This window comes from Mustelus asterias, chromosome 23 (assembly GCF_964213995.1).
Source record: "Mustelus asterias chromosome 23, sMusAst1.hap1.1, whole genome shotgun sequence".
Classification (NCBI taxonomy): domain Eukaryota; kingdom Metazoa; phylum Chordata; class Chondrichthyes; order Carcharhiniformes; family Triakidae; genus Mustelus; species Mustelus asterias.
Genome location: NC_135823.1, coordinates 35,312,760 through 35,339,462, shown reverse-complemented (window position 1 = coordinate 35,339,462; position 26,703 = coordinate 35,312,760). Strand labels below are relative to the sequence as shown.

General features: G+C 43.9%; 1 protein-coding gene across 1 annotated transcript in view; it reads right to left on the bottom strand.

The window, feature by feature from the left end:
- Positions 1-26,703, bottom strand: part of grid2ipb (glutamate receptor, ionotropic, delta 2 (Grid2) interacting protein, b) — a 109,699-nt gene that overhangs the window by 61,566 nt on the left and 21,430 nt on the right. Inside the window, exon 3 of the mRNA XM_078239868.1 lies at positions 4,013-4,270. Coding sequence (XP_078095994.1) covers positions 4,013-4,270 — 258 coding nt within the window. The remainder of the gene's footprint in view (positions 1-4,012; positions 4,271-26,703) is intronic.

The window sequence follows — 26,703 nt, the reverse complement described above, 5'->3', positions numbered from 1 at the left end:
TGGAGCTGCAAGTGGGGAGTATTCCATCACATTCCTGATTGTGCCATGTAGTTGATGGATAGGCTTTGGGGAGTCAGGAGGCGAGTTATTTGCTGCAGTATTCCTAGCTTCTGACCTGCTCTTGTTAAGACCCGCCACTGTGTTAATGTGGCGAGTCCAGTTGAGTTTCTGATGAATGGTTATCCCAAGGATGTTGACACTGAGGGATTCAATGATAATAACACCATTGAATGTCAAGGGGCAGTGGTTAGAATGTCTCTTATTGGTGATGGTTATTGCCTGGCATTTGTGTGGTGCAAATGTTACTTGCCACTTGTCAACGCAAGCCTGGATATTGTCTAGATCTTGTTGCATTATGAAATGGACTGCTTCAGTATCTGAGGAGTCGCAAATGGTGCTGAACATTGTACAAATTTCAGCGAACATCCCCACTTCTGACCTTATGACAGAGGGAAGGTCATTGATGAAGCAGCTGAAGATGGTTGGGCCGAGGACACTACCCTGAGGGAGTCCTGCAGAGATGTCCTGGAGCTGAGATGACTGATCCTCCACAGCCACAACCATCTTCCTATGTACCAGGTATGACTCCAGCCAGCAGAGAGTTTGCCCCCGATATCCATTGATTCCAGTTTTGCTAGGGCTCCTTGATGCCACACAATTGGTTGAATGCAGCCTTGATGCCAAGGGTTGTCACTCTCACCTCACCTCTGGACTTCAGCTCTTTTGTCCATGTTTGAACAAATGCTGTAATGAGGTCAGGAGCTGAGTGACCCTGTCCAAACCCAAACTGGGCTTCACTGAGTAGGCTATTCCAGACTTTAAATTTTATACAGCTACCTGATCTGAAGAATCACAGGCCTGTCAGATGCCCACCTTGGAGTTTGTTATATCAAAAAACCAAGGTAAAAGGCAAGGCCAATAGTGCAAAGCAGCAAACGAAATCAGGCAAATCGGGAATAGTGGTTGGGTAATTCAAAGCTTGGACAGATTGACAAATCCAACATACTTTCAAATAGAATGGAGAAGAGGAAAGCTCTGGAATTACTTTAGAAACAATTCGATGCTGCATTGGGAGGACTTCGAAGTCTTTCTGTGTTGTTGGACTAAGATGAGCTGTATGACCTTTTCCATCAGTGTCCTAAGGAAAATATGAACTAAGAAATACTAAAGCACAAGGTCCAAGCAGCTGAAAGTGAACGAGTGAATGGTAATTGTCTGGGAATGTTCCAACTTATTTACCTGGATTGTTACCCAGGAAATGTTAGACAGAAAGAAGTCTAACTGAATACCTATACAGCTGAGCCCCCAGTTACACACACTGAACCACAAACCTCCCGATCTGATTAGTTCCAATCACCCAACTCCCCCCAACCCCCAAATCTCCCCAACCGACCTCTCATCTCCCATCCCTGACCTGACTTGACTCCAATACCCAACTCCCCCACAATCCAGCAACATTATCCCCTGACCTGACTCACCCCCACCACCCAACCTTCCCCTGACCTGGCCTGATTCCCCCCAACCTGACCTGACCAGTCCCTAACCACTCCTGTCTAGCCCCCAAACTCTCAACCTGACCCATCTACCCACCTATCTACCAGCCATCCTGCCACCCTACCCACATGCCAGAATACCATGTCACCAACCTGCCAACCTACCCACCTCACTGACCTTCCACCCTGCCAGTCTACACACTTACCATCTTACCCAGCTGCCACCCTACCCACCTGTCAAACAACCACTTCATTCACCTGCCACCCTTACCTACTTACCTAATCCACCCTATCACCTCAGCTATTCTATCACCTCTCTACCCCTAATCCCCTTACCCATTTGCCTTACCCACATTATCCCCCTTACCCATTTACCTTACAACCCTACTCCCTTCCCACTTACACTTGCTGTGGAGTTTTTCAAAGAAGTTTTGGGACATTTCAGCTTTTTATCTACAAAATACAGCAATTATTGTTGTAAAAGATGGACGTAGTGTCTGTGCAGATTCTCCTTGTTGCTCCCTTCAAGGATTCCTGCACTGAGTCAGTTCTGTAGAATCCTTCATTGGAAGATTTCCCTGAAAAATCAGAGGTAGGTAAAAGTGTATTTGTTGTTTGATCAGAGTCAGAAATAGGGATTACAACTCTGAATGGAAGATTCAGGATATTGAAGAGTGTGTGCTGTGTGCACCACTGAGTGTAGGTATCAACACAGCTGAGCCAGGGTCACCGCAAACACAGCTAGAGCTTGGGTCAATGCAAACACAGCTAAGTATGTCTGAAACAAAGATCACTGCAAATAGGACCCAACTAGATCATCACAAACCCCAAAAGCGGAAAGAGAATTTAAAAAAATATACAAGGGCACTTCAGCACTTCAATAGAAAGGCAACATGAGAACAGCAACATCAATGTCAACACAACGTGACCGTCAACAAAACAAATCCAGGGCAAGAGAATGTAGAAAATATTCACAACACGGGAGCACACCAAACCATCCAAAACATGGGAGAACACCAAACCATCCAAAACATGGGAGAACACCAAACCATCCAAAACATGGGAGAACACCAAACCATCCAAAACATGGGAGCACACCAAACCATCCAAAACATGAGAGAACACCAAACCATCCAAAACATGAGAGCACACAAACCCATTCACAATACGAGAGAACACCAAACCATCCAAAACACGGGAGAACACCAAACCATTCACAACACGAGAGCATGTTGACTACAAGAGAGTGCACTGTCGTAACCATGAGACAAGAATGCACATGACACAACAGGGAACCAGTACAGAGACAACACTAGAGCAAATTAACATAAACATTGCATTAGAGTCCACAAATGGAAGCACGGTATGTGAACGTATGACGCAAACAGGATACAAGGCGGCACGGTAGCACAGTGGTTAGCACTGCTGCTTCACAGCTCCAGGGTCCCGGGTTCGATTCCCGGCTCGGGTCACTGTCTGTGTGGAGTTTGCACATTCTCCTCGTGTCTGCGTGGGTTTCCTCCGGGTGCTCCGGTTTCCTCCCACAGTCCAAAGATGTGCGGGTTAGGTTGATTGGCCAGGTTAAAAATTGCCCCTGAGATGCGTGGATTAGTGGGTAAATATGTGGGGGTAGGGTCTGGGTGGGATTGTGGTCGGTGCAGACTCGATGGGCCGAATGGCCTCCTTCTACACTGTAGGGTTTCTATGATGATTTCTATGAAGACCACACTAACATTAGTTCATCAACAAAAATACTAGAGTATACCAATGTTAGCAGAATGTAACAGCGCACCAACAAAACATGACATGAGAATGCACTGATAAAAGCAGGCATGACAGCACAACAACAGAATTACTGTGCAAGATGCAGTCAAGCATTCCTGATAAATGAAGGCAAAGCATAAGAACAGACCTGTGTATATATGGCATGATTATGCACAAATGCAAACATAGTACAAGAATGCACCATAGCAAGGATGACTTGAGAACCCACCAATGTAAACACAATTTGAGAGTGCATCAACACAAACACTAGACAAAAGCACAACACACACCACACAAGCATGCATGAACTCAAACAAAATATGATATTCATGTGTTTGCAAGATGCAACAATGTAGAAGCAAACCATTACAATCATGTTTCGATGTTATTTTGACAAGTACTGGTCAGCACGACATGACACAAATGGGGCCGGATTTTCCGGCCGTGCTCACCGCAAGGCTGGCAAATCCCGCCCGAAGTCAACGGACTTTTGCATGGTCCGTGTCCCGCCCGCTGGGAAAATTCCGCTCATGGTCTCCAAGGGATATAATTCAGCATCACCCCATCAAGCACTCCAAGTTCAGTTCAACAAAGTAAGGATAGAACACCTCCTATACCTTGACAATTTACTGAAACCTAACTAATGTGTTATTTCAAAGTGTCATTTAATGAGTCACGCTGGGAGCATCAGTGCAGAGCTCTGTGCACCCACGTAAGATAGTACTGAGTTTGAAAGAGGAAACCTAATACATTACCTGCGGGAGGTCGCTGCCCTCACACTGCCTCCCAAGACAGAGCCTGTCTTTCTGATGCTCTGCCCTGGTTCCTCTGGTTTCCGAGGAGTTGAGCTGGCGCGGGTGGAAACAAGCAGTCGTTCCTGGTGGTCTTCACTCCTGCTCCTGCGTAGACGGCTGCTATTGTCAGCCCTGTTCTTGCTGCTGCGGACCTTGCTGATGAGGCTCTGTGACACCACCTCGTCGAAGCGCTGCCGGTGCTTCTTTGGAATGAAAATCCTAACAAACATGATGAAGAGGAGAACAGAGGAAACATCAAGCCTTCAGCACAAGCCCAGCTGACTAACTGACTCTGAACAGGTGTGAGCAAACAGTCAGGGAGGATGAAACTAATCACCACCCCCGGTTAACATCGCTTCATCTGCAGTCATTTACCTTACCCACGTGAGTATCTATTTTCTGAAACCGTGGGAAGTGCCAGAGTTGCGCTTTAAGCTGACAATCCTTTAAATTTGACATCTTATATATCCACTTACAACAGGTTCCCATTCTAACATACAAGACACCTTCACTGCAGGCATTTTAATATGTTTTAGCATTCACATGAGCAACTTGACAGATTCACACTCACTAAAAAGAGTATATTTAGATTGCGTTTAACCGCTCCAGCTTGCTACATTCTAGAGTAGAAGGAACTAATGGTTGAAATTTCAATGCAAAGGGTATGAATGGGTTCTGTGCCATGTGCTCAGGGGTCAAATATCCTTCAGTGTAAGCATCCACACAGCCATCATACAGAGTGACTGGAACCCAGCTTTAAAGCCAATCTCTTTTAACTTGTTCCAATTATTTTATGAAAGGTGATAATGACAGGAATAAGAGAGCACCTTAAATGAGAAACTGCCTGCCAGTGCAATGTTTTCAACCTACACATTCAACATAATGATGCACATTGTGTAGTGACTACTCAAACAATCCAACAGATTGAAGGCTCCCCAATCTAAAAGCAAAAAATGTCTGGAAATGCAAGGACTATGATTCCTTGTTGTGGCCTTCGGTGTTTGGGAGCTCTGTTAAATTGGACAGCTTGGCTGTCCAAAATGTTGATTTTGTGGGAGAAAATTCTGTGATCTTTAGAAGTCCTGCTTCAAGTCCTATTACTTTCTGGCAATTATTTGAATCTATCAAGGGACTGTGACAAGTGCCCCATGGCCTTTTGTAGCACAAAACTACATTCAACATGCAGTGGGGTAAAGTGAGCATTGAGGAGCCTCCATGCTATTTGTTCCTGAACAGCACTATTTAAAATGAGGTGCCTGATTTGTGATTGTTGCACGCTGCTGTTTCTGACTTACTGTTACTGAATTGGTTCCTTATAACAGAGACAGTTTTTAAAAAATATTTTATGGGAAGTAAGTTTTGTGGTAATCAGCACTTATAGAATCTCTACACTGCAGAAGAAGGTCATTCGGCCCATCAAGTCTGCACCGACTACAATCCCACCCAGGCCCTATTCCCATAACCCCATGCATTTACTCTGCTAACCCCTGACACTAGGGTCAATTTAGCAAGGCCAATCAACCTAACCCGCACATCTTTGGACTCTGGGAGGAAACCGGAGCACCCAGAGGAAACCCAGGCACACACAGGGAGAATGTGCAAACTCCACACAGACAGTAACCCGAGGCCAGATTGAACCCGGGTCCCTGGCGCTGTGAGGCAACAGTGCTAACTACTGTGCCACCTTGCCGCACTTGTTGCCTATTTCTAAATGTCCTTGTGAAGGTAATGGGTGAGCTTCCACTTGTTGCTGTTAGGAATTTTCACACTTCAGACAAACACAAATTGCAGTGAGACTTAGGTCCCCATTCAAATTCTGGTGAACTTTCAATTAATGTGATGAAGCAGAACTTATACTGCATGGAAAGGACCTACTGTATAGCTCTGACAAAATATGCAAGATCAGCTGTGTCTAACTTGTGCTGTATATTTATTCACTATTTATAGAGAGGAACTTATGTGTCCAGAAGATCTGAAAGGCAAGTCTGCAGCAGGAAAGGAGGGGAACTGGACAAGACTAATACAAGGCCAGGCAAACTGATTGGACTTCCAGTTAAAAGTAGCCCTTGAATCTGTACATGAATATTCTGTCAGAGCAAACCTGCCCCATACTAATAGACAGGGCTGAATCCCCATCTTCACAACTATTCTAGAATGCTTCCTCCAACACCAAAGTCTCAAATATGCCATCAGTGTTTGAATCCAGTGTCCCTGCCCTGCACATTGCTTTGGGTACCCCATTAACTTCACTGAGCATGTTTCTGAAACCCTGTTGAGTATCTGCACAGATGTCAGGGTAGAAGTGCCATGGCACTCGAGGAGTGCTCAAGAATTTAAAAAGATTATGTGAGGCAACTCTGCTGTATAATCAACACAGATCAGTATGCAGACTGCAAGGTACAAGTCCTCCAGCAGCCTCAAGTTTATCCATAACTTTCCCTTGTTCGAACTCCTCATCACCTACACATACTTAATTCACTTTCACTGGTGCTTGATGATTGACTAGGTGCTACCTGCTGACTCCCTGGGCAGGATTTACCTCTCCAAGGAGGGAATTGGATGGCTGGTATGAAACCAACAGTTGTTGAACTCTGGTCACTTCCTTGAAAATTTAAAAACTTTCTGAAGACACAACAACAAGCCCACAGCAATCTACATTAGCTCCTTAGTAGGAGCAAGCCTACTCAGAGCCCACTCCCTCCCCCACCTTGGGAAAGTAACAAACGGAGGAAACGGAGGCAGAACTGACCATGTTGCTAATCAGCCATTTTGTTTGCCATTCCACCTTCAGTCCCATCTGATCAGGGCCAGGAAAGCTCTGGACCCTCTAACTGATTCTCCAAAGGGAATCTATCTATGCTGATACCTAAAGGACCTGGAATGTTGACAGGTGTTAATAATGGGGCTACTTCCATCTTCTCCCTGATATTAGCATCGTCCTGGGTGGCATGAAAAAAAGGAACAAGTGTAAACACTGGGCATGCTATGCAAAGACAATATGATTCCTTGTAGTAGTGTGGCAGATGTAGCTATCTATTAGTCGTTAAGTGAGTGTAATGAGCTAGCAAGAAGAGAACATTCAATGTATGCCACTACTGGGTAGGCACAAAACCATATTCTAAGTCATCCACTTCTTCAATGACATTTCTATCAATTCGTTGGAGGGCCTGCTCCTCATGCAATTGTGGTGGTGAAGATTAGGTGGTCTGCCACCAGGGAAAGGTCTCTCCTGAATGTTGTGAGAAACCTGTCCTTCAAAAGCAGAACAAATAGATGTTTTCAGTCTGAGAAATTACAACAGAAACATGTGCTTCTAAGAGCAAACAACAGACCATTTAGCTCCTTGAAGCTGTTCTACCATTAAATGAGATGAATGATCTACAATCTCATTCAATATACCCATCTTTGCCCCATATTCCTCAATACATTTGATCAACAAATATCTATGAATCTCAGATTTAAAATTAACAATTAACCTAGTATGAACTTCTACTTGTAGAGGTGAGATCCCAACTTCTATCATCTTTTACATGTAGAAATGTTTCTTAACTTCACTCCTGACAGATTTGGCTCTAATTTTTAGGCTCTGTCCCCTTGTCCCAGACTTCCAATCAACAGAAATAGTTTATATTTACCAACAGCTCCCCTTAATATCCTTAAAACTTCAATCAAGTTATCCCTTGAAAGTTCTAAATTCTAGAAATTATAAGCCTTCTTTGTGTAATTCCTTATAGCACAGAAGGGGCAATTCAACCCATCATGCCTGTACTGTTTTTCACCAGTGTAATCCAAATTAACCCTACTTTCTCCTCATATGGATGTTCCCTTACTTTATTTATATAAATTTCCTTCCCTGCCTCAACTAGTCTCTCTAACAAAGCATTACATTTTCCAAAAATATTCCATATAAAAATGTATTTCCTAACCTAAAGTTTAAAGTTTATTTATTAGTGTCACAAGTAGGCTTACATTAACACTGCAATGAAGTTACTGTGAAAATCCCCGAGTCGCCACACTCCGACACCTGTTCGGGTACACTGAAGGAGAATTTAGCATGGCCAATGCACCTAACCAGCATATCTTTCAGACTCTGGGAGGAAACTAGAGCACCCAGAGGAAACCCACGCAGACATGGGGAGAACGTGCAGACTCCATACAGATAGTGACCCAAGCTGATGCTGTAAGGCAGCAGTGCTAACCACTGTGCCACCCCTGTGCCCTCACTCTCAGTGGCAATTTTAAATTGGTGACCCCCTCCTCACTGACAACCAGAGGTATTTTCTTATTCACTCCATCAAAGCCTTTCATATCTAAAGAATCTACTACATCTTCCCTTAGACCCGTGGACATAATTGCAGTAACTTAAGTATCTTTTCATAATTCTGATGAATAGATGCATCCAACTGATTGGCCACCTCTTTAAAAATCCCAATTTAGTGAATTAACCTGCCTTTAATAAATCAGCGGTCTTTGATGAACCCACACATTTACAAATGATTATTTAATTTTGATTTATGGTTTCTAACAATTTGCCCATAACTCACATTGGAGTAACTGGTCTATAGTTACTGGTATTTATATTTTCTTGAACAATGTTATAACGTTGGCAACTCACCTGGCTAATAACTCACCTGGCTAATAACACTATCTCCATTTTTTGAAAATATATTTTTATTAGAGATTTTCCATTTTTACAAATAATGCAACACACCCTCAAAGGTGGTACAGTAAACTTGATCATTTCTTCAGATACACATATAGAAAAAGACAGAAGGATACCAATGCAGTTGGTTCAGTATGCTCAGTATACCCAGTGCTTCCACATATACAAAAAAATAGAGAAGACAAGAAACAGGATTGGGGAAAACAAATGGCAAAGTAGTGCACACCCTTGTGTATAGTATATTAGAGGCAGTGCTACATATTCTTACAAGGCCTTCTGTAGACTAAGTCAAGATGTTACAGAACTGTATATTTGAGATAGGGGCCCCATACTTTCCAGAATGCATCGATTTGGATCAGAGTATACAGATTAAGAATTCCATTGGGATACATTCCATAATAACTTTATGCAAATTCTAAACAGGAGACGATTTATTGCTAATCCAAGAGCAAATGTTAGGATATTGTACAGCCTTTTCTCAATTGGCGTCAGTTATCTTTCTTTCTGGGAGCCCTAGAATCAAGTACAATGGATCAAGCTCGCAGGCTGTATCAAATATCTTCTCAGGCTCTTTAAGTACGCCCAACCAGTAGGATTTAATTTTGACACTGGACCAGAGACTGTGGGACGATTTCACCATCGCGTTGCACCCACTTTCGGGTGTGACGCGGTCGTAAAGTGGGGCGTAAAGCAATTAGCACGATTGCTAATTTTACGAGCACCAGATTTCCGACACAGATGGCCTCTGCCGGAAATGGGCGAGATGTAGGTTAATGTATTGAAATTTATGTAAAGAAGCATTTACATATCATTAGTGAGCCGGCGCTCAATCATCCGGGATCGCCTGCTTTTATGACCTCGCTGGGAAAGGTTCTCATCGGCAAGGAATAGACATGCTCCCCATGAACGAGGAGCAGTCAACTTGGCCTCGCCGGTGGAACTGGCAGTGCTACCCTGGCACATGGGTAGTGCCCACTGGGCAGTGCCGGGGATGGGGATCCACTGCCACTCTGCAGTGATCGGTGAGGGAGGGAGGGAGAGGGGACCTGCTGCAATTCTGCAGCAATCGGTGGAGGAAGGGAGGGAAAAGGGCCCCCTGGCATTCTGCAGCAATCGGTAGGGGGAGGGCAGCGCGACCACGATCGGTCTGGTGGCGAGGGGGAGGGGGGGGGGGGGTCAGTGGGAGCTGTATCTCAGTCCGTGGGCCCCCGCGATTGTGAGGGGAAGGGTGGGGGGAGCTGCTTCAGGCTGCCTGCATTAGCAGGGGCCTGACAGCTCTCTCTATGTCTGTCAGACCCTTGCTACTGCTAATACGCATGCGCACTACTTCCCTCTGCAAACTTTTGGGCACATTAAGCCCCGCCCACAGGCTTCTGCAGCAAGCAACAGGCTCGCTCAAAATTTTGCCGGCAGAGTGCATGGGGGGGGGGCCTAAAATCCCACCCAAAAGATGGACTTGAAACTCTCCCAGTTTCAAGTTCACCCAACACTTAGACAAAAAATGGTAAAATACTGTCCAATGTGTTGTCCCCATCACCAATTTTGCATTTTTGGCACAGTGATGATACATCCCTTTGTTTTAAACTTGGTGTAATATGCAGATTGTGTAATATTTTAAGTTGGGTCTGCTTCGTTTTATTATAGACTGAGATTCTATTGGCATTTTTCCAGATACTGCTCCAGGTCTCCTCATCGATGTTCACTGCAAGATCTTTTTCCCAAGATCACAGAGTCTCGAGCATATTCACACAGGATCTAGAACATAATCCCCAGAATTCTACCGCCCCGCCTGCCACAGATTTGGAGCAGGGGAGGGGCAGACAATGGAAATGTCCATTGACTTCGGGTGGGATTTTCCAGTCTTGGGTTGAGCGAGGCTGTAAACTCTCGCCCAATGTGTCATAAAACTTTCTGATCAATTGCTTTGGCTTCATAAAATCAGGATTTTTTTCTACCAGGGAGACATTAGCATCAAAGTACAGCGATGTCTTAAGAATAAAGGCCGCGAATCTCCCATTGCGGCCCGTCACTTTTCTGGTGAGTCCGGTCGGGAGACCCGCGTCTGCGGCCTTGAACGGGGATTTGCGCATGTGCTGGAAACGCATGCGCATCTCCCAGAGCCGGCGAACAGTGGCCGGACAGACCACGCTGGAAACCGGCAGGAAGGCAGGTAAGTAATTTAAATCTATTTTTAATCTATTTTAAATATGTAGATTTGTTAATTATCAGGACCTTTCAGGTCCCGATCGAATCTCCCATCCTGCCAGGAGTATTTCATTCCACGTTTGGGGAGCTAGCGGGAGACCCCACCGGAATGAAGGGGGGCAATCGGGACCCCCCCAGGGATCGGGCAGCAGGGGGGTGGTGCCCCCTGGGCATGGGCACCCTGGCAGTGCCAGCCTGTGCCCCCTGGTACTGCCCAAGGGGCAAAGTGCCCATGCCCAGGGGCATGTTGGCACTGCCCATTGGGCATCGGGCAGTGCCAAGGGGTGGAGCCTATTGTGGGCGGGGCCTGGATGTGATTGGTGGGGGTGCGGGGTCCCGCTGCCACTCGGCATTGGGATCAGTCTGGGATAGAGGGAGGGCAGCAATAGGGGCGAACTGGGGGAGGTTGGTCTGCCGAGGGGGACATTGCCACTGCTGGGGGGGTCTGATCCTGGGGGGGCTGTCTGCCAGGGTGAGGGGGGTGGGGGGATCGCCATGCTGGAGGGTGGGGCCTGCGCATCAGGGCACTCCGGGACACGGGGGGGGGGGGTCAAGGCTGGCCCGGGAATTGTTGTGGGGGCCGCGATCGGGCTGTGGGGGGAGGGGGTGGTGGTGGAGGGGCAGCACTGCGGTGGTCCTAGGCTGGCCAGCGATCGAGGTGGCCAGCAAACGGGAGTTTGACAGTTTGGGGCCTCTGCGCATATGCAGAGCTCCAGAACTGTCAAACTCCAACATGAATAGGCCCCGCCATGACTGGGACCTCTTCAGTGCACAGAGTGCGGAGATTCAGGTGAGAAGCTGAACTGTTAGAACAGTCAGGACTTAGAACAGTTTTCCCGCCAATTCAGCACTTTTGGGAGAATCGCCCCCAAAGTTTCTGAGTTGTAAATATCTGAAAAAGGAGTATATCAGGATATCATATTGCTGGCACAGTTGCTCAGAAGATAATAAGGAAGCACCACTAAACATGTCACCCAACCTAATGAGTCCCCTAATCTTCCAAATATGAAAACCATGGTCCATAAGAACTGATGGGAAATCTTGGGTACCTTGAATGGGAGAGAGAGCAGAAGTCAATTTAAAACTTCCTTCCATGCTCTCAGAGTGTCAAAGGTTATTGGATTCTCAGATTTGTCAGGCACAGTCTTGAAATCCTTAAGAAACAACAGAGCCTGTAAGGAGTACTCAGACTGGCCAACTTCAAAAACAAACCAAATGAAGGTGAGGTCCCCTCTTACCCATCTTTGGTCTTCAGAAATTGTTGGGAATTTAAAGGAAGAAAAAAAGACACTCTATATGTACTAGTGCATCTCCAGACTGATCTGTTTTATATAAAATCAGTAAGAAGTTTAACAACACCAGGTTAAAGTCCAACAGGTTTATTTGGTAGCAAAAGCCACACAAGCTTTCGGAGCTCCAAGCCCCTTCTTCAGGAGCTCCGAAAGCTTGTGTGGCTTTTGCTACCAAATAACTCTGTTGGACTTTAACCTGGTGTTGTTAAACTTCTTACTGTGTTTACCCCAGTCTAACGCCGGCATCTCCACATCATTATATAAAATCAGCATAGAAGCTTGGATTTTCACAGTAACTTCATTGCAGTGTTAATGTAAGCCTACTTGTGACTAATAAATAAATGTTTTTTACTTTTAAATGCCTTATTAATATCCTCTGCCTTTATCTCCCTATTACCATTGGAATCCAGCATAGAGAAATAGCCCTAGGGTCTACTTCTCTTGGTAAGGAGAGCCAAATATCTACGCGGTTTAGTTCTAAACTCATTCAATTTTTATTTGAAAAACTTTATACTTCTCTCAGCACTCTTGAGTCAGCAAAGAATCCAGTGCTATTCGGATTGCAGTAATTTCTTTCAGCATTGAGTGGCTAGGATTCTTAGCATATTCCCTTTCTGTTTTGGCCAATTTTACTTTGAGCTGGCGCTGTCGCTCCAGCATTTTATGGTTTTTTTTGGCCATATACAAAATGATCAAATCCCTTGCAAAGGCTTTGCAGGTTTCCCACAGGATTGACAGGCTTACTTCAGAGAAAGAATTGACTGAGTAGAAGAGATCAAATTCAGCCTTAAAATACAAGATATAGTTATGATCCTTAAACAGAGATGCATAAATCTCTAAGATCTGGACAGAGAATGAATCCTCTTGAATAGAAATTCAGGAAGATAGTGTCATGATCAGAGATCACAATACTACCTGTGGAGCAGGAGACCACTGAGTGTAATACTGATTTTGGCATGAAAAAAAGAATCAATTCCAGTATTACATTGGTGGGGGGGTGGAGAAGAAGGTGAACTCTTTATCTTTAGGATGCAGTGTTCTCCAAACATCTGAGTGCCCCACTTCCTCACATATCAATGCTAATGCCTTTGCCTGTTGAGTGGAAGGATTCCTAGTTATGGGAAGTTCATCCATCAAAGGATTATGATGATAGTTGAAGTCCCCACTTATGAAGGAGTTTGTTGATGCTAATTCAGCAAAATACATAGAGACTTCAGTAACACTTCCCCCCATCAACCTTCACACAGTTTTCCAGTCTAAAAGGCACATTCTTATTAACTAAAACCACAATCCCTTGGCTACTAGTCAAGAATGAGGCAAAAATCATGTGCTCCACCCAGTCCCACTTTGTTTTCAGGTGCTCCTTGTCATTTAGATGAATTTCCTGCAACAAAGCTATGTCAACTTTCACCTTTTTTAAGGAAAAACAAAATACTTTTTCTTTTAATAGGATGATATATATTCCAGGAGCAAAGTTTCAAAGTAGCTACAGCCATTGCATATTCAGCCGAAGAGAGTATAGGATATTGACACCAAGAATTGATTTACTCGCCAAAGATTTTCCTGCCCCCTCGGGCATGCACCAGAGCATACTTAACCTCATCACCAGCTATACCAGAAGCACCAGTAACACATTATGAAGTATTTTTATAGAATGTGAGTCCTGGCTGTATCCTTGCAGGAACCAATTAACAATCCATTAACCCCAGAATAATTTTTTAAAAACACGAAACCATTAATTCTAAGGGGGATTTCTTCACCGAATGGGAGACCCTGAAAAAAAAGCAAACCTTCCATAATTGTACCAAGGAGTATTTTCATCAAAAAAGAGAAGAGAAGAAATGCCACAAAAAGGACGGGTACAGAACGCTCTTTCTGCATTCTAACTCCTCCTATTAAGACTTAAGTCACTCGCCCACTTCCAGCAATGGCGCTACTCATGTTTATCATGATCAGAGCAAAGGAGACCATGAAACATCACCACCATTATAAGCATACCAATGAAAAGAAAGAATATTTTAACACAGCCCTAATGTTGTACAACCTACACAATGCTTTCCTTAGCTAGGAGCATGCTAAGGAATGTTTTCCATTAACGACAAATGGAAGTCACTGCCAATCTTAAGGATAAAAACTCATTGTAGTGCTCAATTACTAGATCATCCCTACCAGCACAGAATCAGGAAGAAGTTAAAGAAGGGATAGAGTCTGGATTTTACAGTGAACTGCAGTGTGCTACTCCAAATTATTGCCTTCCACAGAGTTCACAAAAACCATGGCTTTAGCCAGATTGTCAAACATCTTTACAGTGTTGTCGAATGTCACCCTCAGTGTAGCAGGATACAGGACATATTGCATTCCAATAGCCTTCAGTCATCTTCTGATTTCATCCAAGCCCTTGTGCCTCTGTTGTACTGCCACTGAGAAGTCTTGAAAGAAAGAGACCTTCGCTCCATCATAGAACAAAGTCCCATTACATCTTTTTGCCATCAATACTCTTTGGCAATCCTTGTAATTATGAAAATGCATAATTATGGGCTGGGGTCATTGATTGTCTCCAGGTCATAGAGACAGGATATAATGTGCCTCTTCTAACTTAATGCACCTAGATTTTGTTTCTAAATTAAGGAAACAAGGTAACCAGCTCACAAAGACTTTAACTGGGATCATACCCTCAGTTCCTTCTGGCAAACCGACAATCCAGACATTTTTTCCTCTGGCCTTGGTTCTCCAGATCATCAAGAAATTCTGACAAAGCTGCGATGATACTGTGCCTTTAAGAAATGTATTTGTGTCATGTTTCTTATGAAAGATTTTATTTTTAGAACTCAGTTCTATTTCCCCAGTTATTTAAAGTTTATTTATTAGGCTTACATTAACACTGCAATGAAGTTACTGTGAAAATCCCCTGGTCGCCACACTCCGGCGCCTGTTCGGGTACACAGAGGGAAAATTTAGCATAGCCAATGCACCTATCCAAGTTTGTCTAAAACCTGCAGTCCACATGTTGATACTGCACAACCATAATAGATCCTAATTGCTGGAGTGTTTGTTTTAATCTGGGCTAATCCAATATTGTTCATTTAGTGTTTTCCCCTGGGGTTTTTCAGAGTAAGGTTTGATTAGGTTGATTGGCAGGAAAAATCATATGACTGGGCGGGGCTAGGCTTACAGAGAGAAGCAAGCACAGTTTCTGTTTTGGATCTTTACAGATCAGTAGCTTTCTCTCTCTCAAGTTTGGAGTCTCGGGCCTGCTAGAAAATAGATCTCTTCCTCTGAAGTTCTATGTTTGAAGATAGATCTTTCTCTGGAAGCTCAGATGTGGACAGAATCACATTTGGCTAATATGTCACCAATGGTCACTCTCCAGGCTGTTTCATGAGAGACTGGAGATTTGAGTGAGATACTCAAAGCCTGTGGAACTACAACTAGCCAGGGTCATGATCTTCTGGAAAGGGAGAACAAGACCATTCTATTTGATAAATGTTGTAGATGACGTGGATAAGTGAAATTCACAGAACTGAACTTGTTTGCATTCAAATAAACAAGATCAAGTGGGGTCATCATACAAATCTTCGTAATTGTATGAGGAATTAGTAATTTAGAAATAAGCAGCTCATTTATACTGTGACCACAAATTCACAAGTGAAAACAAAAAGTAGAATTTAGCTTCCCACAGAGACCTGAAAATGTGGAACAGATGCCAAGCAAAGGTAGCTGATGCTGTGCCAATTACAAGGAGCTGCATAACTATATTTTCTAGAACAAACTGAAGGTTATAAGGATAAAAAAAACACAGGGGAACAAACATTCTGCACTAGACTTTCCTATCCTGCTGAGTCCAGGGAATGTACTGCTTTTGAAAAGGTAGTGGAGTTACCTGTGGTGGATGAGCTTTCTCATTAAATGGGCTCATTAGAAGGAATCCATGTAAGGTAAAGCTATGCCATCTATAGGGAAGTTGAATGGCCAGATTATTAACCTTCATAGGTTTCTTTTTCAATATTGTACCAAGAATACAGACAGCAGCTGATTGAGGGATTGCAGCTAGATTTTCGCCAAGAATCAAGGTAGCAGCCACTGGAAGGAACCCATCATCTATAGCAGGGTTAGAAACATAGAAATTTAAGTGTCTAACACCAGAATTCAGAAACAGAACAGTGTTCACTATTTATTGATTTGTTCACCAATACCTGTTTAATGCCCTCTTAAAATTAATGATGTTATCAGTCTCGGGAAAGCATGGTGGCAGAGTGGTTAGCACTGCTGCCTCACAGTGCCAGGGACTCGGATCAATTCTAGCCTTGGGTGACTGTCTGTGCGGAGTTTGCACATTCTCCCTGTGTCTGTTTCCTCCCACAATCCAAAGATGTGCCAGTTAGGTGGATTGGCCATGGTAAATTGCCCCATAGTGTCCCAAGATGTGTGGGTTAGATGGATTATGATGTGGAGATGCCGGCGTTGGACTGGGGTAAACACAATAAGAAGTCTCACAACACCAGGTTAAAGTCCAACAGGTTTATTTGGTAGCATAAGCCACTAGCTTTCGGAGCGCTGCTCCTTCATCAGGTAAGTGGGAGTTCTGTTCACAAACAGGGCATATAAAGACACAAACTCAATTTACAAAATAATGGTTGGAATGCAAGTCTTTACAGGTAATCAAGTCTTAAAGGTACAGACAATGTGAGTGGAGAGAGGGTTAAGCACAGGTTAAAGAGATGTGTATTGTCTCCAGCCAGGACAGTTAGTGAGATTTTGCAAGCCCAGTCAAGTTGTGGGGTTAACAGATAGTGTGACATGAACCCAAGATCCCGGTTGAGGCCAGAACACTGCAGGAAAGGATGTCCCGAGGCATGGTACACTGGGGAAACCATGCAGACGCTACGACAACGGATGAATGAACACCGCTCGACAATCACCAGGCAAGACTGTTCTCTTCCTGTTGGGGAACACTTCAACGGTCACGGGCATTCAGCCTCTGACCTTCGGGTAAGCGTTCTCCAAGGCGGCCTTCACGACACACGACAACGCAGAGTCGCTGAGCAGAGACTGATAGCCAAGTTCTGCACACATGAGGAAAGCCTCAACCGGGATCTTGTTTGTGTCTTTATATGCCCTGTTTGTGAACAGAACTCCCACTTACCTGATGAAGGAGCCACGCTCCGAAAGCTAGTGGCTTGTGCTACCAAATAAACCTGTTGGACTTTAACCTGGTGTTGTGAGACTTCTTACTTAGATGGATTAGCCATGGTAAATGTATGGGGTTATGGGGATAGGGTAGGGGAGAGGGCCTGGGTAAGATACTGTGTTAAAGAGTCGGTGCAGACTTAATGGGTAAAGTGGCATCCTTCTGCACTTTAGGGATTCTATGATTGCTGCCCTGGATAGCCCATTCCAAACATCCGTCATCCGCGGTGTAATTATATTTAATCTGGCCATTCAACTTCCTTCTTCCGAGCTCTAACCTATCACCCCTCATTGTTATTCTCAGGACTTCAGTAAACAGTTTCTTAGGATTTTTCAAATTCATTTATGAGATGTGGGCATCACTGGCTAGGCCAGCATTTATTACCCACCCCAGTTGCCCATGAGAAGGTAGTGGTGAGGTACCTTCTTGAACGGCTGCAGTCCCTAAGGAGTAGGCACACCCACAGTGCTGTTAGGGAGGGAATTCCAGGATTTTGACCCAGCCACAGTGAAGGAACAGCGATATATTTTCAATTCAGGATGGTGAGTGATTTGGAGGGGAACTTCCAGGCAGTGGCGTCTGCTGCTCTTGTCCTTCTAGATAATAATGGTCTTGGGTTTGGAAAGTGCTGCCAAAGGAGTCTTGCTGAGTTCCGGCAGTGCATCGTGTAGATGGTGCACAATACTGGCACTGTTCTTAAGTGGTGGAGAGATTGAATGTTTATGGAAAGGGTAGCATCTTTCCCTAGATGGTGTCAAGCTTCCTGAGTGTTGTTGGAGTTGCACTTATCCAGGCAATGACGTAAGAAGATGAATAACCTACTCGGTTCTGTCAGGGTAAGTGCTCCCTCTATCCTTTCTGCACTCCACCTTGCTGTCACCCCTTGGAATGTCACCTCAATTATCCATTACACTCCTAACTTGTGCCTTGTAGATGGTGGACAGGCTTCGGGGAGTCAGGTGATGAGTTACTCACCGCAGGATTCCTAGCCTTTGATCTGCTCTGGTAGCCACTGTTTTCATATGGCTAATCCAGTTCAATTTCTGGTCAATGGTAACCCCTAGGATGATGATAGTGGGGAATTCAACAATGGTAATGCCATTTGAATGTCCAGAGGCAATGGTTAGATCCTCTCTTGTTGGAGATGGTCATTGCCTGGCACTTGTGTGGCATGAATGTTATTTGCCACTTGTCAGCCCAAATTTGAATATTGTCCAGGTCTTGTTGCATTTGGACATAGATACTTCAATATCCGAGGAGTCACAAATGATACTGAATGTTGTGCGGTCATCTGCGAACATCCCACTTCTGACCTTGTGATGGAAGGAAGGTTATTGATGAAGCAGCTAAAGATGGTTGGGCCTAGGACACTAGCCTGAGCAACTCCTGCAATGATTTCCTGGAGCTATGGTTGACCTCTAATCACCACAACCATCTTCCTTTGTGCAGGTACAACTCCAATCAGCAGAGGCTTTCCCCCTGATTCTCACTGACTCCAGTTTTGCTGCGGATCCTTGATGCCATACTTGGTCAAATGCTGCCTTGATGTCAAGGGCAGTCACTCTCACCTTCCCTTTGGCATTGAGTTATTTTGTCCATGTTTGAACCAAGGCTGGTATGAGGTCAGGAGCTGAGTGACCCTGGCAGATCCCAAACTGAGTATCTGTGAGCAGGTTATTGCTGAGTAAGTGCCACCTGATGGTGTTGTGGATGACCTCTTCCATCAATTTATTGACATGTTTAAAAATCCTGAGTACCTCAACATTTAAAAGTTAACTTGTTTTTTCACTCTCCACAAATGCTGCCAGACTTGCTGATTTTATTTTTGTTTCACATCAATTGCACACCATTTGCTGATGAGGACAACAATTCCAAAGTGCTTCAAATAACATCCTTCAGGATAGTATCTATAATATACCCCGAACACCAACCTCACTGGCCTGCAAGTTCCATGGCTGTTGCTCTTTTGCAAATGATAGGTGATGCATTCCCTTCTTTCCAATCTTTTAGTACAATTTCTGAAGAACCTTACCCAAACGTGAGCAATTTTAATGGCCATTTCCTCAAGTAACCAGCGTGTGCAAGCCCTTCACCCTTGGGCCTTATCCCATTTAGTCTCTTCAATGTTTTCTTTCTTCTTCATCAGGAATGCCCTTAAAATTTCATATTTCCCTGAAAAGCAACACATATTCAGGGGGATCAATGGCTTCTTCTGTGACCATTGAAATGTATCATTTCTGACTTACTGGATACCATCTTCCCATCATTGCCTTAGAGCTGTACTACCCTCTTGATTCAGTTCATCCTGGATGTTTTTATAGGAACCTTTTATGTTTCTGTTTCCCATAATTCTAAATTCATTGGGTGGAATTTTCCCAAAAAATAGCAAAGTGTCAACCTTGGCGTGAAAAGTAGTGCAATCCCCGTTGGCCCCTGTGGCATGACTGGACCACAATTTTTAGGCGCTTTGAAAAAAATTAATTTTCCCCACACAAAAAAATGCTGCACCTGAGGTGTGAAGCATCTGATTTGCCCACCATGGGGGTTATCTGAGCTCTTTAACCAAGGGGACTGCATTTAAATGGCTCCACAGCACTTGCTCTCATTCAAGCCAGGAGGATGGCAGCCAGGAAGCCTCCTCCTCAATTCATGAAGAGGACCCTCATCTGTATGTTGGATGCCACAGAGGACAAACAGGCAACAATATACCCTTGGGCTGGCTGGAGACCATCCAGCAAAATAACAAATCCCACATGGGAGACGGTCATAGCATTGGTCAGTGTCAGCAGCCTGCACAAAAGGACGGGGTGTAATGACGCAAGAAGATGAATAACCTACTCGGTCCTGCCAGGGTAAGTGCTGCTCCCTCTATCCTTTCTGCACTCCACCTTGCTGTCCTTTGTGGGATGTCACTTCGATCCCACATGCTGCCACTTAACAGGACCCCAGCAGCTGACCTCCAACAAGCTTTCCTTGCAGTCCCGGCACACCTCGTCATAACCCTTCCCTGCTTACACGCAGTAGCCACACACGCCAGGTATCATTGACATCGGAACCACCAGGCAACCAGCTCACATCATCCCCATTTGTGTTCCTGCAGGATAAGCTTGCCCACTACACATTCATCCAGATGACTAGTCTGTGTGCTCTGTGTTTCCCAGACCATTGACCTGGCCATGTACTAATACCATGACCCTTTCCTCACAGCAATATCACCCGATCAGCCCGGTGCATCCACAGTGTCACACTGTCCACCCTTGACACAACCTTGGGGGAGATGTTGGAGGGGGACACTGAATGTACGTCCTGGCTGTCATGCACTCCCTCCACCAGTGCAGAGGTATACACCTTGGTGGACAATCTTAGCAAGCAGGCTTCTGGGTCACTATCTGATGAGCACCACCCTGCTACTGATGCAGAGTCAGGAATGTCCCAGGGATCAGACAGTCAGAGGTCTGCTGGATCCCAGGACTCAGCTGTGGGTGTAGCCTTCTGTCTGGGTTTCCCCTTCCTTAAGCTCATGACCACTGGGAGTTTTTACAGGACAGTCATGTACTCCCTCATTCCGATTGTTAAGTCAACAGGACTGTTATGTCTGCCTGCCTGGGGCTGCTGGATCCTGACTGACAGACATTGGGGTCTCATCAGAGAAGCAACCCTGAGGATTCATCCCATTCCGTGACTTTGAGACTGTGGGGAGCTGACATTGCTTAGAGTTAACTCTTGATGGTCAATTAGTGTCACGAGCATGAGTCTCAGGAATCTTAGAGGACACAATTGCCTTCTGCTTCAAAGAGAAGCTGAGCTAATAGACACACTTCTTACTCAGACTACAGGGTTTCAAAAACGGGAACTGGTGAACAGAACCCACTGGCAGCATGCAGTTAAGTGTAAGTACAGCACTAGGGGGAGAGGCTCGTACCCCAGGGGCAGTGGTGGGGGTGAGTCTATGTCTGTGGGGGGGGGGGGGGGGGGGGTGAAGTGTTCCTTTCTTATTTTTGTTCTATTTACATCGTGGCGCTTTGATCTGCCAGGAGCCAAGGTTGCTGGCTCAGCCAGCATGACATCGTAGGCCCACCTCAAAGATTTTCTTTTCAGATGTTTAACAATTTGGTGGTAAAAACCAGTATTGCAGTTGGTCGGCTACATACCACTTTACCCACTCGAGTTGGCACTGAAATAAAAAGAAAATTCCACCCAAAGTCTTTTCCCATGATAAAGAGTTCTGATGCAAAGTACTCATTTAGTACCGCTGCTTCCACCAATAAATCTCCATTTTGGTTCCTTATCATCTCCACCACTACTCTGATTATCTTTTTACTGTATATTAATTCTATCAAAAACTTTGGATTCCCTTTTGAGTTATCTGCCAATTTATTGTTCCTTTGTCTTTTTATCTTTTTCACTTTTTGTTTGTACCTTCTATATTTATCCTGATTTTCCCTTGTACTATCAAGATGACATCTGTCAGAGACTGTCTATTTTTACATCATTTTACTTCCCAACTTTGGCCTCTCCCTTTCCTCCTTATGGAAATGTACCAATACTGTAACTGAACCATCTCCTGTTTGAAGGCCACCTATTGCTCCATTACATTTCTGCCTGCAGTCTTTGACTCAAATTTATTTGGGCCAAGTCTCTCAAATTTATTCAGGACTCAGGATCCAGCAGCAACTCCTTCCTCATCGGGCAATCAACATATCAATCAAGAAAGCTCTTCTGAACACACTTTAGGAATTCCAGCTCCTCACTACACTTAAGACAATCACTGCCTCATTCATACTTGGATTAAAATCTCCAATTATCACTACTTTATAGTTCTTGCACCTTTTAGCAACTTCCATGTGAATCTGCTCTTCTATCCTTTTTATTTGGTGACCTACAAGATACACAAGGCTGTGCATAGCTCCTCTACAATGTAACTTAGAGCTTTATCTATGGCATGCACTCTTTCGTTGCCCCTATTCTTTGCATTACCCCATTTGTCATCCATGTAGGTTTCCTCTGTATTCTTATGCATTTCTTAACTAGATGGATTCCTCTAACATGCTATTCTACTCCAGCTGCATTAACTGCTTTCTCATTTCTCCAAAATCCACCTTCCTAAATTTAAGACTCTCCATTGCATTTTCTTCAGCCATGGTGAGTCAATCACCAAATTCAATTCTATTATAACACTGTTTCCAAGTCACTCTCCAGCTTTAGAGATATTGGCTGATGATAGGTCTCCACCTGTTCTATATCAGGATAGTAACTGATTAATGGATATTATGGGTGAAATTTTACAGCCCTTTCAAGGCAAGAATGGGGCTGTAAAATGCGGCAAGTTGTTCAAAAATTCATTGACTTTGGTGGGACTGGAAAATCTCGCCAGTGGGAGGGGTGGTCAAATTCTACCCTATATGTTTTGTACCAGACACTGAGGACAATAGATGATTGAAGAACTCCACCAACTAGAAGCAGAAGATATCAGCTAATAGAGGGATCTCAACTTTCTCCATCAATGATTTAGAGCAATGATAGGTGGATTTTGCCTGCAACACTCCTGTAACTGGGAAATGCTGTTGAATGACAAAGTCTACTTGTAATGTACCCCCTGTAATACTATTGTATTATATTTCCTGGTATGCAGCCTAGAAGTTGAATATGTAATATCCTACTGTCATCCTGATTAAGATTACCTAAACCCAGTGAGCACCCAAAGCCTTATTTTTATTCTTTCATGAGATATGGATGTTGCTGCCTATTCTTACTTGCCCTTGAACTGAGTGACCATTTCAGAGGGCATTTAAGAGTTAACCACATAGCTGTGGATCTGGAGTCAGATGTAGACCTGACCAGGTAAGGATGACAGGTTTCTTTCCCTGAAGAACATTAGTGAATCAGATGAGTTTTTACAACAATCAGTTATCATTGTCCAGATTTATGAACTGAAGTTAAATTCCAGTATGGACTCATGTCCCCAGAGCATTAGCCTAAGCCTCTACATTATTAGTCCAGTGATATTACCACTACGCCATCATCTCCCCAAGTCTTCTTGACTTTCGTGGCTCAGAAACACCTTAGGGAGGGAACACACCCACAGAGCCACATAGAAAGCTTGTTTTGTTTTTAACAGCTTTGGTTGGGATCATGAGTTCTGTCTCTACTACATGGGAGGAAATGAAAAACAGTCAGGACAAGTTACTCCAAAGCATAGAAGCAATTGTCTATACAGCATAGGCAGTTATCACAGACACCTGCATGTGCCAGATACTAACAGGGTAAGAAGGTGAATAATGCTGATTGTGGGATCCAAGGATGAAGCTTTTTTTTAACTCTAGTGACTAAGCAAACACTTCTCAATTTCAAACAGTACTGGACAGGTACTGTATTTAAGATGCAGAGTAAAGTTCCCTCTACACTGCCCCATTAAACATTTCCAGGGCAGGTACAGGATTGGTTATATCTTTAAACCCTGTACATGTGGTTAAAGGACAGATGTGGAAAGTAGGGTTCCTTTTCATGGGACACTGGTACCAGTACTGGCACCAGAAGGAGCTACATGAATGGGATGGGCTCCGCTGAAATGGGGTCGATTTATTTTTATTCATTCGTGGGACATGGGTGTTGCTACTGGTCAGCATTTATTGCCCATCCCTAGTTGCCCTTGAGAAGGTCGTAGTGAACTGCCTTCTTGAAAAGCTGCAGTCCACGTGCTGTGGATTGACCCACAATGTTCTAGCAGGAAGAATGAATAGGGAGGTGGCAAAGACTTCAAACTGGTGGAGATACAAGAAATGAGGCTAAACATAAACGAAACCAGAAAGGAGAGCATATGATCGACTAAACTAAGGGGAGACATATTTGGTCAGGGAATAAATTAATGTTATAGAACAGGATTATAAATTGAAAGTTAAAAATAAAGTGAGAGGATCTGCTATTAAAAATAACTTAAACTGCATAGCAATGTACACAGTGTCCTTAATAAAACAGGGGAACTAGGGGCAATGATACTTCGCAAGGAACAAGATATCATAGGGATTAGTGAGACATGGCTACAAAAAAACTCCAACTGAAATTTAAATATTTCAGAGTATGACATAATAAGAACAGATAAAAGAGGGAAACAAGAGGGTGAAGTGGCTGTGCTTATCAGAGATAACCTAATGACACAGCCATCAGTAAAAATAAAATCCATGTAGATAGACATAAAAGATAATTAAGGGGCTCTAAAATATACCAAATAATGGAAGGAAGGTGGGGGAAGAAATAGGCAAAAATTAGGGAAATTTCATGGTAACAATCATGGCGGATTTCAACTACCCTTAAGTGAATTGGCCAGAAGAAATATGTATCGTGGATAAGAAAAGGGAATTCCTTCCATGTCTACAGAGCTACTTTCTAACATAGAAGCCCAACAAAGGATGATTCAACTACTGGATCTAGTAAGGGGAATGAATCAGAACAGATAAGTGAAGTTAAAATGGGAGAACATCTAGGGGATAGTAATCATGCAATATGGGTAACGATAACAATTAAGAAGGACATAAAGATGACAAAAACCAGAGTAATAGATTGGAGAAAAGCTGAAACTGGAGCCTTTGCAAATAAAACATGGGAAAAATAGAACACTAATAATATTGGCAAACAATAATGTGGACCAGCAATGGGAAGCATTTAAAATGGTGTTCAACAGAGATCGGGAAAATATATTCTGCTAAAAAGTAAAACCAAATGAGATATCAGACCAGATATAATTAATCTAGATTTCCCAAAGACTTTCACTGAGGTGCTACATAATCGACTAACAGTCAAGGCATATGGAATTAGGGAATAAGCAGCAGAATTAATAGCTGGCCAGCTGTAAGACAGAAAACAAACAGTGGATTAAAGGATTGCTATTCAGAGCACTGGAAGGTGGAATGTGAAAACTGTCAGATATCACTGTTGTTCACAATTTATATTAATGATTTAGACTTTGAAGTCAGAAACACAGGGCAGAATTATATTCTGAGAGTGGGTCACCCCAGCATAAATTTCAGGGGCGAGCTCACCTCTGCTTGGCCGGCTGATACTACTTTAATTTAATGGTGCATGGTGGCCAAAGGCTCCAATATCAATTTAATTTGATGGTGGCCCTTTTATTAGTATAAGGCAGGATTTCCAACCATCTCAAGGAGAAAGTCCAGCCTCATAGAGCTACCAGCTAATCAAAGGCTAACAGGTCTGTACCACACCGGATTAGTGGTCATTACCAGTATTACTGAAGACCCCCAAGAGGAAGGGGAGGCATGCAAGTCTGGGATCTCTTTAAGGTCAGTTTGGCAGGACCTGGCAAGGGGGAGTGCATGTTGAACAGGACAAGTGGGCAGGTGGATGCAGAGAGACAAAACTGAGGGGTCGGGGGGGAATGACGACTTCAAATTGGCACTGGGGGGCCAAAAAAGAGGCACCCTCTCCTGTTTCATTGACCAGCGCTAAACCTGCCAGGCCACACAGACACAGACCTCTCCTGCTGCAGTGACAGGATGAGGCCCTCAATTGGGCATTGAGGGCTTTAATTGAGCAATAGGTAGGCAAGCCCATCAGATGCCTACCCCACCACCTATAAAATTGTGGCATGGGGAAGCTGAGCCAGTGGTGGGCACACTGTCAATGGCAGAGCACCCTAATTTACAGGTCCACTGGCAGATTTTCACACCTGTAAGCGGTCTGTAAAATGCAGTTCACAATTTCTAGATTTGTAGATGACACCAAATTGGACAGGGAGAGACATAGTCATCACTGCAACTAAATACAAGATGCCATTAATAAATTTGCAGAAATAGTATATAATTGGCAAATGTATTTCAACACGTCACATTTTGGAAACAAAAATAAGGAGGTCACATATTACTTGGAAAATTAGAATCTAAATGAAACAGAGGAACAAAGGGATCTGAAAGTACAAGAACACAAATCATTAAAAGTTGCAATGCAGGTTAATAATGACATCAATAAAGAGAACCAAGAAATGGGGTTTATTTCTACAGGAATAGAGTTGAAAAGCAGAGTTTTACTAAACTCATATTAAACCTTGGTTAGACCAAACTTGAAATAAGGCATACATATCTGGTTGCCTTAAAATAAAAAGAATATAGAGGTACTGGAGAAGGCGCAAAATGTTACAAGGATGATACCAGACATAGGAGATTATACCTGTCAGGAAAGAATGAATAGGCTGAGGCCAGGATTTTCTACTCCTATTCCTGTTGGGTGGGTTTGATGACGAGAGCGAAAAATATCATGAGAAGGCCAGAGTCACATTTCACATCGACATAGG